The 18,266-nt window shown below is 52.4% G+C and overlaps 1 protein-coding gene across 3 annotated transcripts in view; it reads right to left on the bottom strand.

Moving 5' to 3' along the window:
- The window catches only part of Card14 (caspase recruitment domain family member 14), a 33,023-nt gene extending 19,969 nt beyond the window's left edge, over window positions 1-13,054 (bottom strand). For 2 of the 3 annotated variants that reach the window (XM_050140201.1, XM_050140203.1), the window contains exons 1-5: window positions 12,842-13,054; window positions 5,931-6,115; window positions 4,349-4,568; window positions 1,363-1,500; window positions 317-642 (exon numbers count right to left, since the gene is read on the bottom strand). In XM_050140201.1, the coding sequence (XP_049996158.1) occupies window positions 317-642; window positions 1,363-1,500; window positions 4,349-4,559 (675 nt within the window). In that variant the 5' untranslated portion in view covers window positions 4,560-4,568; window positions 5,931-6,115; window positions 12,842-13,054. Of the gene's footprint in view, window positions 1-316; window positions 643-1,362; window positions 1,501-4,348; window positions 4,569-5,930; window positions 6,116-12,084; window positions 12,271-12,841 lie in introns of those variants that run through there. The other variant, XM_050140202.1, reaches the window with a different exon arrangement.
- Between the last annotated feature and the right edge of the window lie 5,212 nt (window positions 13,055-18,266).

Raw genomic sequence — 18,266 nt, 5'->3', positions numbered from 1 at the left:
CCTTCAGCCAGACAAAGTTTCCTGAGATAACTTGCAGGGTCCAGGGGTCTGTGTGTGCCAAGGGCCTGAACTCCCAAACTACTCAACAAGATCAAGCTGGCTTCCTTCTTCTTTTGGTCAGAAGACCAAGAGAAACGTGGATCTCCAAGATTTCCCCGTGTGTTGGTCTGGAACCCCTGGAGGGAAGCACCATATAAGGCAAACCCAGGAGGTCTGCAGGTCGGGGTGGAGGCTGGTTCCCAGGTGGGGTCAAGAGAAAGAGGGGTCCTGCTTGGAATCCCCCCACACCTGGCTGGAGTCCTCAAGTGTCGGGTACCTCCTCCTGCAGGCTGTGACAGCGTGTGGCAGCCAGTTCCTTCTCCCGAAGCGCATTGCTGTAGTGCAGGGACAGGTTCAGCATCTCATCCTTCAGTTTCAGGACCTCATGGAAGTGGGCGCTGACTTCACGCTTCATGTGGCTGTGGTCAAGCTCCAGCTGGCGCAGGCCCTCTGCACGGGCCTCAGCCGAGGCCAGGCGCTCCTTCAGCTGCTGGCATCTCCGAAGCAGCACCTCCTTTTGTGCCTTCTCCTGGGCCAGCTCATCCTGCAGGCTGCCGATGGCCCCAGCCAGGCACTCGGTCAGCTTGGATGTCTCCATGAGACCTGCAGATGGGCGGTCACTCTGTCATGCTGCCCTTCCTACTCAGCCCCCAGAGTCTTGTCCCCTTAGCCAGACCCTCACGAGCCTACAGGCCTACTTTATTGGTGTCTCTGAAAGCCTTCTGCTATTTTGGATTCCTTATATTTTTTGTCTTGGTTTCGACTGCGCATCTAGGCTTTCCCACAAGACCTTGCCATTCTCATGGAGCTCCCCTTACGAGCTGATTGCACTCAAAGCTAGCTCTGTCCGTGGGACTCCAAGAAAAACACCGCAGAGACATAGATCTGCCTGATGAACTCACGAATATGTCTGCCACACCAAACTAGAACACATGGTTTGTTAGTTGAGTTTCCTGAGAGGCCTGTTCTTTTAACACCCAAATCTTTCAACAGGAAAGGTCAGAATCCATCAGCTCCTAAACGGGACCACATGTCCCACCATGCAGGCTAAGCCTTTACTGATGTGTGCCCACCGACAGAAGCCAAGGGAGACACCAGGCTTCCCCGTAAGCAGCAGAAAGCTCAGCCTTTCACTCCTGATGTGTACGGCTGCCCTCCAGAGTCTCCTCATAGGGCAAGGTCACTAAAGATAGGCCTCGAAGCCCCCAAGGCCTAGGGGCTTCTTCTTCCCCACCCTATCCCAGTGCCGTGGGCTGCGAGAGTGCCAGGACCCCAGACTGGAGGGGCGTGCTCTGTGGCAGCCTCATCTGCTCCCTCTCTCACCGCTGAAGGTGCTGAAGTCGATGTCAGGCTGCAGCCCGGTGACCAGGGTGTACACATCAGGGTTGTGGAACTTCAGGCTTTCCAGAAAGGCGATGGCCCCATTCTTCCCTCGGGCCTTCAGCAGATCTAGCAAGTGCCCTTGAGAGAGAGAGAGAGAGAGAGAGCCAGCCTGAGCCACCAAAAGGTGTAGACAGCTTTGTCCGTCTGGAGATTGGTGTTCTGTGGGATCCCTGGTGGAGAGGTGCGAGGGCCTTCACTGTTCTCACGGGCTCCGTGCACTAACTCCCTTTACTCATAATCATCAACTCAAAGAAGCAAGATCCATTTTAGTTGGACTCCTACTAGGGACAAGAAAATTCTCTGCTATGAGCTGGGCATAAAGGGACATGTGCAGACACACAGTCTTACCATGCTGAGGGATCCCCCCACCCCAGCTCTGTGTGTGTGTGTGTGTGTGTGTGTGTGTGTTTAGAAAACAGCAATCTTTTGGAGTTCCCAGGAGTGGCTGCAGGGAGCTCTAGAGCGTCTCAAACACAGGACTTAGACCCTGTTTTTCCTAGCTGGAGTTAGTAACTCGGATCAATCTCTCCTATACCTGGGATCCTTGGACATACATTATGACATCGGTAACCACCACCTGCCACCTGGCTTCTAGGGTCTGCTTTTGCAGTGAGCATTTTGTCAACAGCAGCGCTTCATCCAACAACTTTCAGTGGGGCAGACACAGGTGAGCAGATGCTAGCAGAACAAATTCCAAAGGCAACTGCAGTGGAATGTCTGGTGCCCCCAAAAGGTATGCCACCCCCCAAAACGACCCGTGCAATAAACTAGAGTGGAAGAGGGAACCCCCTCTGAGGGACTGTCCCCGTCAGACTGGCCTGTATGCAAGGCTGTGGGACATTTTCTTGATTAATGATGGGTGTGGAAGGACCCAGGGCATTGCCCAGGGTGCCCCCTCTGGGCGGGTGGTCCTGGGGTGTAAGAAAGAGCTCTGAGCAAACCATGAGGAGGAAGCTGGTGAGTGCCATTCCTTCATGGCCTCTGCTTGAGTTCCTGCCCCAACTTCCTCAATTGTGGGAGCCCACGTGTGACTCAGTTTCCATCTGGAGTCATTTCTGACTTGAAGAAGTCATTTGAGTTTAAGCTTGCTCCTCTGCTTCTTCCAGTAACCTTGAGGGCTCTGAGTGACATCTGTGTTAGCCCATAGAATGAGCATTTTTGCCCAGTTGAAAGAGCACATTTTTCTATCAAGATTTGGGCTGATGTATGCCAGCCAGAGGCACTCCATGTTAGAGATGAGAAGCTGCTTAGCTGAACCAGGTAATGCACCTGCTTGAGCTTCCTCCCAGGGTCAGTGCAGGGAGGTGGTCAGCTGACTGCGCTGCTCTTTGTCCTGCCTTTTCCCTGTAGTATATATCCTGCCTGAGAAGGAAACTCGGGCCTGTTTGGTATTGACCTTCAGTCCTCCCGGTCTATCCTATGCTTCTGTCTTCATTTCTCTTAATGTAACATTTCCTCAGCCTCAGTGCCCCCTCCCAGGGAACCCCAGCTGTTTCTGGTCCGGACACTCAATGATAGATTGCGGTTGGGAAGTGTAAGCCAAACAAACCCTTTCCTCCCCAAGCTGCTTTTGGTTGGGGTGTTTATCACAGCGACAGAAAACCAACTGAGATGGTGCCTGTGTGTGTGTGTGTGTGTGTGTGTGTGTGTGTGTGTGTGTTTTCCTTTGGACCAAGGATCTTTGTGGATATAATGAAGTGAAAGGTCTCAAGGCAAGGCTGTCCCGGGGCTGGGGTGCAGCTCAGTTGGTAGCGTGTTTGCACAGCATGAGGGCTGGGACACCCCTATCTGAGATAGATGAATTGAAAATTCAAAGTCATTCCTGGCTGCATAGCAAGCTCAAGGATGCATGAGACAGTATCCCAAACAAAAAATTAAATTTAGCTGGGTGATGGTGGCGCACACCTTTAATCCCAGCACATGGGAAGCAGAGACAGGCGGAACTCTGTGAGTCCGAGGCCAGCCTGATCTACCAGAACTAGATCCACAGAAGCCCTGTCTTGAAAAACCAAATAAATAAATAAATTTAAAAATGAAGAGAAAATGAAGATAAAGTGTGCCACGTTCCAAATATAAGCATGCTTACAGGAGGGAGGAGAGGAAAGCACAGGAGAGGCCGTGTGAAGACGGAGGCAGAGCTGGAGAAACAGCACCGCACTCCCAGAGTTCCTGGAGCCCCGAGAGCGGATGGCACCGCACGCCCAGAGTTCCTGGAGCCCCGAGAGCGGATGGCAAGAAGAGTCCCCACACAGCCTGCAGCAGGATCATGGCCCTGTCCATACAACATTCGAGTTTCTGAGCTGCAGAACTAAGAGAATGTGTAACTGTGGGGCTTCTTCCCCTGGGCAGTAGGGGTGGAGGTCAGGGCTTTGTCCATGTGAAATATCCCACCACTGTCCTTTGAAACAACTCTGTTCTTAGCTTTCAGCTGGGACTTTGCTAGGGGACTAACTCAGTGTCCCAAAAGTTGGGAACCTTGGTCCCCTTGATGCTTTTATTGTGGAGGTTGTTTTGAGATAGGACCTTACTTAGCCTACACTGCCTAGGACTTGTTGATCTAGAACTGAAGGCGGCCTTAAATTTCTGATCCTCCTGCTTCTGGCGGGTGCACACCACAATGCTTGATTTATAGTACTGGGATCTAGCCAGTCCTTGGTGTACGCTGGCAAAGTTTCTACCAACAGATCTACATCCCCCTCCTTTTTGATAGGGTCTCTCACATGATAGTCCGGACTGGCCTCGAACTTGTAGCAATCCCCCTGCCTCAGTCACTTGAAATGTTGAGGTGACAGGCATGAGCCAGCCTTGGTATTGAGGTCCTCCCCTTCCCACCATTGCTATAGCATCAACCTTGTTGAACTGCTGGCAGGAAGCCCTCGAGTGTAATCCAGGCGACTCAGGGTGAGGCTAACGGCTACGGACTCACCGACTCTCATGGCACTGTTGGTGAAGCGGGGGCTGTGGAGGACCTCCTCCTCGTCCAGCTGGCCCAACACCTTGGCCTGGCGCAAGTAGGGGGTCAGGCGGCTGGGGCAGATGCTCTGCACGATCTTGCAGCGGTGACTCTCCAGCATGTCCCAGAGCATCTCCTCGTCCAGAGCGGTCAGCGTGGAATCCGTGCGGCACAGTTCTGCCATACCTGGACTCTGAGAGGGCGGGATGAGGTGCAATCATGGACTCTTACAGAGCGGGGTAGGGATGCAATCGTGGATGCTGAGAGGGCAGGATGGGGTGCAATCATGGACTCTTAGAGGGCGGGGTAGGGGTGCATTCACAGACAGGTGTCAGTAAACTACATTTGCCATTTGCTGTTCATGGCCCAGGGACTTCATTAACCCAAGAAGATGGTAGTGAAAATCAGGTTTGGGCTGCGCACATAGCTCAGTGCTATAGTTACTCAGCATTGCTGAGGTGCTGGGTGCTAGGTTCCATCCTCAGTACCACACACACACACACACACACACACACACACACACACACACACTGGGGAGAAAAGAAAGTAAGGCTGAGAACTGTCCTGGAGTAAAATTTAGATCTTGGATGCTGTCTAGCAGCCGGCATTGTTGCTGCTCTTCTAAGGGCAGAAAGGGTCAGGTGGGGAACTGGGGAGAGCACCCAGTCAGGACAGAATTGCAGGTCAGGAGTCAGGGTGTCAAGAGTTCAAGTTAGCTGCATAAAAGACAGCCTGATCTGATTAAACAAAGCCCACTGACTTTCAGACTGACCAGGGGAGCTGGAAAGGGCTCCCCACTACATAGCTCCCCAATCTTGAGTCGGTTTACAAAGGCTGTTACTGTGTCTGCCTCTGTGGAAGATCAAGTCTCATAGCCCCGTCCGCTTGAAGCAGCCGCTCCGGTGATGGCCTGTGGGTGGACACCGGGACACATCACACACAGCGCTGCAACATCCTTGTGCATCTCTGAGCACCAGTGGGAGCCATTGCGGGACCACAAATTCCCGTGGCTTGATTATTTTCATTTGTCTAAATCATCTGGACCAGCTGGTGTTGAGTAGGAAGAGGTTTGAGTTCTGAAGATGCGCAGAAACCACGGCAAGCCAGCCCTTGTGCTTATAAAAAACATAAAGCAATGGCTGGGCCACTCTGTCTCCACGAGCAGCACCCAGTCCACCTGGGATAGCTAATCTTGATCATTGACTTGTCTGTATTTTGATCTATCTAAACACAATCCTCGTGCATGGCTGTACAAGTGTCTCCAGACAGGTCTGACTAAGGAGTGAAGACTGGCCCTAAACATGGGTGTCACCATGCCTGAGGACTGAGATCCCAGACCAAAGGAAGAGGAGGAAGCCAGCCGGACAGCAGCAGGCAGCTCTCTGCTTCCTGTCTGTGGACACTGTGAGCAGCTCTTGCTCCTATTGACACGCCTTCCACACCCTGACAGACTGTTCCCCAAATCACGAACCCAAATAACCTGTTTCTTCACAGCAACAAGAGGAACAGATAAACAAAACCATGTCAGGACCCCAGGCTCCAGAAAGTTACTCACCAGAGGTGCCCAGAGTCGCTTCTGCAGGGCCTCCTTGCAACTGGCTGGAATCTCCTCCCTGGTTGGTGAGCTGCCAATGGCTCTTTCTCCACAAGTTATAGTGGGGCTGGGCCAGGCAGGAAGGGCTGTGAAGTTACTTCAGATCATGTGACCTGCTCCAAGACTCAAAGTCTGAGCACCAAAGCCTAAAAGGCAAGTGGAAAGAGAAACAATAAAAGATTGCATTTATTCCAGAAATTGCTGCAGATGCCTCTGACCCATGACTTTCTCGGTTCCTTAAAGGAAACAGGATCTGGATGGAGCCTGGCTCGGAACTCCAGGATGGCACTAGAGGGAGTTAGCAGGTGTCATTGCCACTCGGTGTCACTAGAAAAAGTTAGCAGGTGTCTAACCAGTCACGGTGTTCACAGACCAGTTAGAGAACAGCCGCCATGAATACCCTTCCTCAGAACTTCCTCATGCAGCGCCATCACAGGGAAGAGGGTCACATGGGGTGGGGATGAGCAGAGAGCAGTCAGGAGCGCCACCAGCTCACTCCAGGTTTCCTGCTGACAGCTGACCCTAAGGTGTTCCAAGTCACATCCCCCAAAGGACCTGGGAATGTGAGCTTGGTGGAAGCTGGTTTTCACAGATGGAGTTGGTGAGCTTACTGAGTTATTGGTGTCCTTTCAAGATGGGGGGGGGGCGGGGACTTGGGGTGCTAAGCCAAACTGCCAGGGATAGTTCTAGCAATACAGAGATTTGGGATGGCATGGGGAAGACATTCTTGGAGCAGCCCTCGATGTGACTGGAGCTTGGAGCCACTGCCTGCACCGTACTAGACACATAGGGCTAGGAAGTTTGGAAATGCCCAGGCCCGGGGTGCCTGGCCCTGTGTCAGCATGGCACTCATGGACACATCTCAAGGGGCTCTTACGGACCCAACGTTTGCCTAGTGTTTACCTCCACGTCAGAACAGGACCATCTGTAAACTGCAGAGTCTGGTGGGGAGTGAAAATAAAGCCAAGTTTGGTGGCACCTTTAATCCCTGCATTTAGGAGGCAGAGACAGATAGATCTCTGTGAGTTCAAGACCATGCTGGCCTACATAGCAAGTTCCAGGTTAGCCATGAGTGACATAGTGAGACCTTGTCAAAAAAAGTGAAAATACATTGCATTAAAAAGAGGAATGAAAGAAGGAAGGAAAGGAGTGAAGGAGAAAAGGAGGGAGGGAGGGAGGGAGGGAGGGAGGGAGGGAGGGAGGGAGGATGGAAGAAAGGAATTCGAGCGGGGAATGCAGCTCAGCTGCAGAGCGCTGGCCTACTGTGCACTCATATACTAAGCCCTGGGTTCAGTTCCCAGCATAACCCAGGTGCGGTGGTACTTCCCTTGATCCCAGCACCCGGGTGGTATAAGAGATGAATAAAGTGTTAAAGTCATTAGCCACGTTGCAAGTTCAAGGCCAACTTGGGCTACATGAGACCCTGTCCCAGCTTTAGTTAAAATTTTAATATAAAAAAGAAAATGAGGGGCTGGAGAGATGGCTCAGTGGTTAAGTGCTCCCTCTGCTCTTCCAGAGGTCCTGAGTTCAATTCCCAGCAACCACATGGTGGCTCCAAACCATCTGTAATGAGATCTGGCACCCTCCTCTGGCGTTTGGGTATACATGGAGGCAGAAAGTTGTATACATAATAAATAAATATATTTAAAAAAAAAAAAAGAAAATGAGAATTTGTAGACGGTGAGAGCTGAGCAACAAGCCCAGGACAGAGCTGGGAACCACACAGCCCCGACCTGGTCAGCTGGAGGAGTCTCGGGACGCCGTATCACACCGATGTGCCGTGGGTGTGGAAATTGACTGTGGGGTGTATGCATGTGTTTGTGAAGACACAAAGGCCTCTAGATTTCACATCAGGATGGGTAAATTATGAGGCGTGTGAACGATGGTCAGAAAAGCTGCTAAGTAAAAAGAAAGGAGCGTGGCACACACCTTTAATCCCAGCACTCGGAGGCAGAGGCAGGAGGATCTCTGTGAGTTCAAGGCCAGCCTGGTCTACAGAGCAAGTTCGGGACAGTCAGGGATGTTACACAGAGAAACCCTGTGTAAGAAGACGAAGAAGAAGAAACGAAGAAAAAGAAGAGGAGGAGGAGGAGGGAAGGAAGAAAAGATGGAGATAGATAGGTAGATGAATGGATGGATGGATAGATGGATGGAAGGAAGGATGATAGAAAGATCTCAGATCTATATTGATCCTGCTCTGGTCTCAAGCCCCTGACATGGTCCAGGAAGACGATGTGGCTTGAGGAGCCCCCCTGCCGTGATCTGTCCTGTCCTATCAATCTGAAGACAAAGGATACTGTCTTCAGTGTAAGGACACGGCTCCATTTCTGTTTCCCGTATTCTCCTCCTGCCCTCTTGTACTCCCCTTCCCACTCCCCCTTCCCTGCCTCTCTTCCTCCACACCCTTCCCCTTCTTTCCCTTCATCAGTCTGTCACTTGACTGTTCGGAGCCCCACCCAAGCCTGGTTCCTCTTGTGCCAGTCCCTGACCTCTGTGTGTCAGTCCTTGGGGCACTGGGCGCCAGCCTCTCCGATCCCTTCACCGGATGCCACCTCCCAGGACAGCCCGCACCGTGTCTGGGGGTTCCCCTACCCGTGCTTAGATGCCAGGAGCATGGGTGGGCACAGCTACCTCACGTGTCGCCGACAGATACAACACGTGAAACAAGGACAAATGGTGACAGAGACCTGGGAGCCCTCTACCGGGATCTTGCCGGAACAAACCCCTGATAATTCCGAAACTGTTTTATGGGGTGGGGGCCAATTCAGACGGCTCAGCAGGTGAAGTTGTTTGCCACTGAGGCCGACGACCTGAGTTCAATCCCTGGGACCCACAAGGTGGAGGGAGAGAACCAGCTCCAGGCTGTGCTCCTGTCTCCGCACTAGTGTGCTGCCCCCGATAAATAAGTAAATAGATAAGCAAGAAAGAAATTAAGTGTAAAAGGAAGAAAGCAGCCAAAAAAAAAATCAGGAAAAGGGAACCAACACGGGGAGTAGCCGGCAGCCCTGAAACTAGCCCAGAGCTCCCCAGTGCCAGCCCAGAGCGCCCCTGTGCCAGCCCAGAACACCCCAGTGCCAGCCCAGAACGTCCCAGAGCATCCCAGTGCCAGCCCAGAGCGCCCCCGTACCAGCCCAGAGCGCTCCAGTGCCAGCCCAGAGCGCCCCCGTACCAGCCCAGAGCGCCCAGTGCCAGCCCAGAGCGCCTCAGTGCCAGCCCAGAGCACCCCAGTGCCAACCCAGAGCTTCCCAGTGCCAGCCCAGAGCGCCCCCATACCAGCCCAGAGCGCCCAGTGCCAGCCCAGAGCGCCTCAGTGCCAGCCCAGAGCGCCCCTGTGCCAGCCCAGAGCTTCCCAGTGCCAGCCCAGAGTGCTCCAGTGCCAGCCCAGAGTGCCCCCGTACCAGCCCAGAGCGCCCAGTGCCAGCCCAGAGCGCCCCCGTACCAGCCCAAAGCGCCCCAGTGCCAGCCCAGAGCACCCCAGTGCCAACCCAGAACGTCCCTGGAGAGGGTTGGGTTGCCACGCTCCTGCTCTATATCCACCCAAAGAGGAGCACAGTGGGTTGCGTCTACAGAGCACACCCCATGTCTCCCTGCACCTTCTGCAGAGTCACTGCCCAGAGAGACATTGCCTTCTTAGATTTCTGTCTCAGCTCTAAGAGAAGAGGGTCTCCTAACGTGTGCTGGTGTTGCAGAGGAGGGAAGCATGCCAGGGAACAACAGATGCTGCCTCCGGTGGAGGAGGTTCCGGAAAAGTCACGAGAAAGGAGATGGTCGTCTAGAACTGCCTCGGTCAGGAAGATGCCACTCTCAGGACAGGATTCTTCCCCTCCCACACAATACAGAGGTGTAGAGTGTGCTTCCCCAGGTCCAGAGATATTCACCTAAGCAAACACGGAGCTTGACCCTGCCCCTCAGCTGCAGAGGCAGACAATATAGGCGCCCCTGAATTGTGACCCTTTCCCTGACAGGATCAACAGCCCTGCAGTTAAATTGGTACCAAATGACCCCCAAATAAGGGCTCATGGAATATTAATTTATTCGTAGCAAACCACGCTGCGCTGTTCACCCATGCATCATTACATCAGGACTCAGGATGCGAGCAGATCCAACAGCCACACTCTAGCCTGCAGCCGAAACTCGGGTCTGCAGGAGGCTCTGGGGCCCATGGCTGGGGAAAAGGGGGTGCTGATGTGTTAGGATTTCTGGACTGGGTCCCAGTGGTCACAGGGGCTCTGGGAGCGTTAGCTAATCTGATTGTACATGCCTCTTTTTTCCTGGTAGGTGAACTACCCTTGAATTGCCCCTGCCACTGTCAGGGCAACTTAGAAAGTCAGGGCCCTCAAAAGTCTAGTTCTGTCCCAGGCCTCTTGAGCCCCAAAGCCGGTCCAGAATAAAGGTATAAGTGGATATAACCAAGCAGTCCCTCAAGGCCACTCTGGGTGGCCTGCTATTGATCAGCATATAGTAATTCAAAGAGCCAGAGAATAAGACAGTTTGTCAGGCAGGGGGCATGGCTGCAACCCAGAACTTGAGAGGTAGAAGCTAAAGGAATAGGAATTCTAGGCCAGCCTGGGCTACACAGCAAGTTTATGACAACCTGGGTTACACGAAACCCTGTCACAAAACAAAAATGAAAATGAAACACACACTCAAAAAAAAAATAAAAAAAAAACCCAAATCGGGAAATCATTGCTTGGGTCTGGGGTGCAGTTCAGTGGGAGAGCACTTACTGAGCGTGGGTGAGGCTGATGGTCACACACACACACACACACACACACACACACACACACACACACACACACACAGTGGATGAGCTGGGTGTGGTCCCAGATCCTTGGGAAGCCCCATGAGCTTGAGCGTTGGAGACCAGCCTGGGCAGCAGAGCAAGATCTCAGAAAACAAACAGAAAGCAGGGCTGTGTTTATAATTCGGCTCCAGGTTAGAGAGTGGTGAGTCCTACTGAGAAAGAAAACCTGCCCCAGAGCTGGTACCCTCTCAGGAGCCTGAGCCTAACACTAGAGCAGCCTCTTGCGTCCTCCTCCGAGACTCTTCCTTGTCTGCCTTCTCAGACCCTAGGCCTCAGCCTCCTGTACCGTCTGGTAGGAGAAAACTTTTTCCTTCTCTGACACACACCCTCTCTCTCACACACACACAACACAGCAAACACACAAATACACACATTATCATTCACACCCCCACATGATCTCTCTCACACATACACAAGCACAAGTGTGCACACACACACAAACTCAAGCATACACACACACTCTCATGTGCACATACACACCACACACACATAAACACACACATTCTCATGCACACCCCCACATGATCTCTCACACATATGCAAGTATACATACACATATACTACCCTCTCTCTCACATGTACACATAAACACACACTCTTTTTCTCTTGATCACATACATGCACACTCATATACTCTCTTACACATGAGCACAACACAAACACATAAATACACATACACACCACCACACACATACACACTCTTACACATGAGCGCAACACAAACACATACACACTCTTACACATGAGCACACACACACAAACACATAGACACACATATACACTCTTACACATGAGCACACACACACAAACACATAGACACACACAAACACATAGACACACACACACACACACACACACCAGTCTGGAAAGGAGGTTAGAACAGGTCACTGATGGATGTGGTAACCCCCTCCAAGCACAGAAGGGAGGATGGCCCTTTGTGTCCTTCTGCTCCAATCCAATCTCTCAGTCCCAGGAATATCCATGGAATCCCCCATTCCCACTGATGACAGGCCTAACTCACTGTACCCCTGCCTCCAGACACCTGCTTTCCGCTTCATCCAACCCCAGTAACCCAGGAGGCGTGACTATAAATCCCAGATTCCTTTCACCTGTCCGGACCCTGTGACTCTGATAGAACTCAGCAACCAGAGAATATTCCAGCTCTTTAACCTAGCATGGTGAGACAGGCTAACCAAGCACGGTGAGACAGGCTATTCCCTTCATTTCCCCACAAACCAGGTGCCACCTCCACTCTCACTGAGGAAGATGATGTCCCCTCTTGCCTCAGAACAGCCAGGGCCCTGTCCTGACCTGTCCATTGTCCTGACCCGTCCACGGTCCCTCTGGGATGCTGACTGGATCTGGTTAGACGGACTTCGCATTAGCCGTTCTCTCCTGTGATGGTCGGAGGCTCAGTCTTAGGCTGGGCTGGGCTGAACAGCCACTGGGAGCAGGTTTGACTGGCACGGTCATCTGGGCTCAGCCCTCAGAAGCAGGGCCTTATATACCCGGCTTACATACACACACACACACACAGGTGAAGTACCGGCTCATTCCCTCCTCATGCGTCTGATTGGCTGATGTGAGAGTCACCGTCGCCTGTTGAGAAATGCCAGGCATCTGGTCCCCCCACCTAAAGCAGTGACCGAGGGTGTGGTGGGGGCCAGGAGAATCCTCCCTCCTTCGTGTGCAATCAGCCCAGTCCATCAGTCTCTACTCTTGGAAAGAACCTGGGAAGGTTAAGATGATTGGGGGCCTTCCTGGTCCCATGACCAAATACAGGGATCCCACGGTGACCCCAACAGGCCCATCAAGGGCCAACACTTCCGAAGTAGACTTAGGCCGTGGCAAAAGCCTTGGGCATCTCTTCCTAGAGTCTGATAACTTTAGCCATGTGGTATCCCTAGATCTACATCCATAGTCCTTCTCTACTGCACAGCGGCTCCCAGGCCCCACCGCCAGCATTCACACAGCAGGCAGGGAGCCTTAACTGGGACCTGAGCTCGCCCTTTGGTGTGCAGGCTCTCGGGTCCACAGTGCCCAGTCTCTAGCTGCTGACGGCACATACCTCCCGCCTTCTCTGGGCGTGCAGGCTCCTTCCGAGTCTGTGACTCCAGGCTCACTCCTACACCAACCAGCTTTGGCACCTGCTGTTCCTGCTGCCAAGAACTTCCTCCCCTCAGCTCCTTTGGATGCCACCCAAGGCCCAGCTTCCCACAAAAAGGCCCTTCCAGGGCTTTCTATTTTAACCTGCGGACTTCTCATCTGGGCCCTCCCTTCCCCTCGGCCTGTTTCATTTCTCTCTGTTGAACTCGTCCGCCCCATCTATTTTGCAGTCTGGTTTTCTGCCTCCCCCATGGCATGTGACAATTCTTGTCTTTCTTGTTCTCTGTGCGGCCCCACCCCTAGGACGGTTGCATAAATATTGCCCGAGCAAATGAGTAAACCGTCTCAAGCTCCTGGGTTCTGACCAGGGTGGAAGGCTGTTCTTGGTCTCTTGTCTGGGTGGGAGAATCCTAGGAATTTTCATCTGGACAGATGAAAACTGGCCTCCCGGGTCACAGGCTAGTCCCCCTGCTGAGGAGAAGGCCACAGCCACTCTACCAGGGTCACAGGCTCAAGCACAGTTAAGAGCATCACCACCTCTTGGGCAGGTTGCTGAGCACCCCGGCCCCGGGCTTCTCACATCTCCTCCTAAAATGTCCCTGCCCTGTGGCAGGAAGGCTCATCCCACCAAGGGCCATGCATAAAAACCTCTAGAGAGTTCTAGGACATGCAAAGAAACACTGCTATGTCAAGTGAAGGAGGGGGCCCCTGAGTCTCTGCCCTCAAACACAGAGGCCGGGCGTGATGGTGTGTTGTAGTCCCAACACTCAGGAGGCTGGGTCAGGAGGAACGTGAGTTCCAGACCAACCTGGGCTGTGGACTGGGGCGGCGGGGGGCGGGGAGGAGGCTCTCCTGCGTGCACAGAAAGCATGCCTAGCATGGTGCTGCAGCCTGTAATCCTGGTCCTCAGGAGGCAGAGGCAGGAGGCCTTTCTAAGTCAAAGGCCATTCTCAGCTTCCTTCTGAGTTCTAGGCCAGCCAGACGTACACAAAGTCCTGTCTCAAAATAACAGCAGTGATAGTCTGAAAGAAAGGCAGAAAAGAAAACATTAAAAGAAACATGACCTCTTTAGACTCACAGGGCGCTCCACAGATAAAGCAGTATGAGCACAGGATTCTGTCTTCTTCTCCACAGCGCCCTCTGCTGCTTAGCCAGCATCCTCGGGATTGCAACAGGGTGTCTGTCACTCCAGGGACAGCCACCCTGGAGGTGGGTGGGGCTGGCTGAGGGCAGCTGGCGCCTTGACTACAGGGCCTATAGGGAGTGCTGTAATCAGTAAGGACAAGGGACAGAAACTGGCCCCAGGACAGCCAGAGGGCAACTCGGAGCAACACTGCATTTATCAGCAGTTCCAGTGATGTTCTGGAGGTCAGGGAGGTTCTGGCAGGCTTTGGAGTAACGCTAGCACGAGTGGAGATGGAGGAACTGGACAAGTGGAAGGTCCTGGGAGAGGAAAGATTAGACACATCAGGACGTGCAGACCAGCGGGGCAGGCAGAAGAGCATCCAGGCAGAGTGACACCCAGGACTGGCGTGCCATGCGCACTGAGAGTCACGCCTCTTCTTGCTCACCACTCGTGGGCAAGAGGATTCCAGGATTCCTTCCAACACTTTATAAACAGTTTCCCAATACTCCGCTGGAGGCCTGAGCAGACAGGGTGCAGCGGCACCTGACTCCTTGCTCCTCACTAGCTGCCAACACAGGGAGTGTGCCACGGCAGGGCAAGGCAGGGCAGGGCAGGGCAGGAAGCCATTGTTTCCACAGAGCAGGCAGAACAGGTCACTCTCTGCTGTGCCTCTGCACTACCACCCGAAGCTCCACGTGGTGCTTGAGAACCGTCCACCCCACCAGCCAGCTCACATCTACTGATGGGAATTTTCTTCCTTAAAACTGGTGAAATTTACTGGGCATGGTGACGCACGCCTTTAATCCCAGCACTCAGGAGGCAGAGGCAGGCGGATCTCTGTGAGTTCGAGGCCAGCCTGGTCTACAGAGTGACTTTCAGGACAGCCTTGGCTTTTACACAGAGAAACCCTGAAAAAAAAAAACAAACAAACAAAAACGGGTGAAATTCACAGCTCGCGAAAGGAGTGGATTAGGGTAGAGGGCTCAGTGGGATCTACAGTGTCCAGATCAGAATTATATCAGAAAAGTTGGTACTCTGGGTCACGCCACCATGCTTGGCATGCTTTCTGTGCATGCAGGAGAGATTCCCCGGCGCCAATCCGCAGCCCAGGTTGGTCTGGAACTCATGTTCCTCCTGAAACAGCCTCCTGAGTGCTGGGACTACAACACACCATCACGCCCGGCCTCTGTGTTTGAGGGCAGAGACTCAGGGCCCCCCCTCCTTCACTTGACATAGCAGTGTTTCTTTGCATGTCCTAGAACTCTCTAGAGGTTTCTATGCATGGGCCTTGGTGGAATGAGCCTTCCTGCCACAGGGCAGGGACATTTTAGGAGGAGATGTGAGAAGCCTGGGGCCAGGGTGCTTAGCAACCTGCCTAAGAGGTGATGATGCTCTTAACTGTGCTTGAGCCTGTGACCCTGGTAGAGTGGCTGTGGCCTTCTCCTCAGCAGGGGGACTAGCCTGTGACCCAGACACCAGATTTCATCTGTCCAGAGGAAAATTCCTGAGGTCGGAGGCTAGAGAGATGTCTTAGAGGTTAAGAGCACTGGCTGCTCTTCCAGGGGTCCTGAGTTCAATTCCCAGGAATCACATGGTGGCTCACAACCATCTGGGATGAGATTTGGTGCCCTCTTCTGGCCTGCAGGCATACATGCAGACAGAACACTGTATACATAATAAATAAATAAATCTTAAAAAAAGAAAGAAAGAAAGAATGCCTGGCGTGGTGGCGCACGCTTTTAATCCCAACACTTGGGAGGTAGAGGCAGGCAGATCTCTGTGAGTTCGAGGCCAGCCTGGTCTATAGAGTAAGTTCCAGGATAGGCTCCAAAGCTACAGGAAAACCCTGTCTCGAAAATAAATAAAGAAAATGAAGAAAGAAAAGAAAGACAATCCCTAAGGTCCTCCCACCCAGACAGGGGACTGAGAAAAGCCTTCGACCGTGATCAGCATCTCCATCAGTAGGAACCAGGAGCCCAAGGGAGCCTTCTTGTCCATCCGGACATTCACACGGTTCCCACGGCTGTTCTGAGCTGGTTCCACAACATTTTCCTCACCCCTCCACCACAAAGGGAAACCCCACGCCACAGCTCTTGCTGCACACCTTACTTATTCCTAGCACAAGGCCCTGGGAGTCTCCTATCTCTTGACCCAGAAATCTTTGTAATCCTGACAGCCCCACCTAGCCCAGCCAACTATCGGCTCTGTAAACTTCCACCTAAAATTTCCACGGTGTCAGACAGCTGCCGCCCCCTCTCTTCAGAGCTTCAGCATCTCCTTCGCCTCTCCCTATGCAGCCAAGCCACCTTTCCAGCTCATCCCCACCCAGCCCCGCCCCATCCGGAAGGGGCTCTGTGGCAGTCACAGTCTGCGAGATCCTGCTGGATGTGGCCCTTCTCCCTTCCCTCCAGCTCACTCTGCCTATGCTCCTTCTTTCTGTCCCTTCCCTGGCTGTAACTATGAACACCTCAAGTCAGGTGACATTTTCCTCCAGCCACCAAGTGAAACCAGAAACTCAGTAGCTTTTTCTACTTTGTTCTATTTTATTTATAACATACCATTATCTTATTTGTTTGTAGGTTTCGTGGGTCTTGCCCTTCTCTGTAATAAACACTCAATGAAGGCAAGTGAGCCCCAGTCCAGGACTGGGGATGGCTCCTGTCCTGCACGGGTGGCGCAGCTTGCTGTACACCTGCACCTCTACTGGGTGGTGGTGGGGGGGAACACTAGCAGGAAGCAATCCTTGGGGACAACTCTATGGGTTTCCTTTGGTCTAGTATGTCAACCTCTGCAGTGACAACAGCTGAGGATGGGGCTGCCTGAGCTTCCCCCACCCTTGGGCAGGAGGAGACTCCCACTTTATCCTTGACTCCAGGAGCTCGAGGGGGTGCCGATGGGCTCCTGTCTCGTTTCCCCCATTGCTCCCAGAGGCGTTTGCTGTGCTCCCGCTCAGCTGGACCGTGTCTGTGTTCTGCCTTCTTTCCCTGGGTGTGAGGAGTGAGCAAGCTGGCAACTGTTTACTTACGTTAAGGAAACTGGGAAGCTAAGTAGATATGCCCCTGCCCTCCTTAAATTAAACACATCCCCCCAACATGGTGGGCAGGCAATGTGGGGCTAATGAGAAAGTGTGCTAAGGGCAAGAGTGACCGGTCTGACCATCTTTGTCACCTGGAAGTTTCTTCCCTTGAGAGACCAAGGTGTCCAGGGCTCCAGAGTGCAGGATAAAGCCACTGTAATGGAAAATCTGAGCTTGGCCAGTCTCTCCCTTGCTGTAAATGTAGACTGAGCATAGTTTTCCCAACAGTAGCATAGGTGAGACATTTGCCGGCACCCTCTGCTTGTAATGGTGGCTGAGATGTATAAGAATCACATTAATCGGGGGCTGGAGAGATGGCTCAGTGGTTAAGGGCACTGACTGCTCTTCCAGAGGACCCGGGTTCGGTTCCCGGCACCCACGTGGCAGCTCATAACTGTCAGAAGATCCAGTTCCAGGGGATCTGATACCTTCACACCAATGCATATAAAATAAAGTTAAATAAGCCATAAAAATATTTAAAAAAAAGAATCACATTAATCCCTCAGCTTAAACATTGAAATCATAGATTGTCAATAGGGCTGTCAGTTATTTATTATTTTAATTAACTAAGCAATTTATTATTTGCGTGCACATGCCAGTGTGTGTGTGTGTGTGTGTGTGTGTGTGTGTACATGCATGCAGGTGCTTTCGGAGGCCAGAAGAGGGCCTTGGGTCCCCTAGAACTGGCTGTGAGCTGCCTGACACAGGTGCTGAGAACTGAACCCGGGTCCTCTGCAAGAGCAGCCAGTGCTCTTAACCACTAAGCCATCTCTCCAGCCCTTACTTAGTTTATTTTTATAAAGACAGTCTCTTCACGTAGTCCACTCTGGCCTCAAACTCTGGATGCTCCTGCCTGCACCACTCAAATGTTGGGGTCATAAGTATAAGCTACTACCCTAGACTAAACCTTTGCTTTCAAGTAGGTAGTACATATAAAATACAATGTAACCATGTTGATCAGATACAATAACAAGGCAAGTGACAAAGGCATGCTTGACCAGATTGTAGCTGCCTACAACTGTTAAAAACAAAACGAGGATCTTCAAATTGTTTGGGTACTATAAGAAAAGATAAAGCAGGCTGGGAAGCTGGCTCATGGGCTAAGAGAGCTTGCTGTGCAAGCTTGATGACCTGGGTTTGATCCTAGAACCCACAGAAACGTAAAAGGAAAGAAAAACTCTACAA

The sequence above is a fragment of the Alexandromys fortis genome, unplaced genomic scaffold, assembly GCF_014885135.2.
Source record: "Alexandromys fortis isolate MF-2015 unplaced genomic scaffold, M_Fortis_MF-2015_v1.1 scaffold_39, whole genome shotgun sequence".
Classification (NCBI taxonomy): domain Eukaryota; kingdom Metazoa; phylum Chordata; class Mammalia; order Rodentia; family Cricetidae; genus Alexandromys; species Alexandromys fortis.
This window is presented reverse-complemented; position numbering and strand designations above follow the sequence as displayed.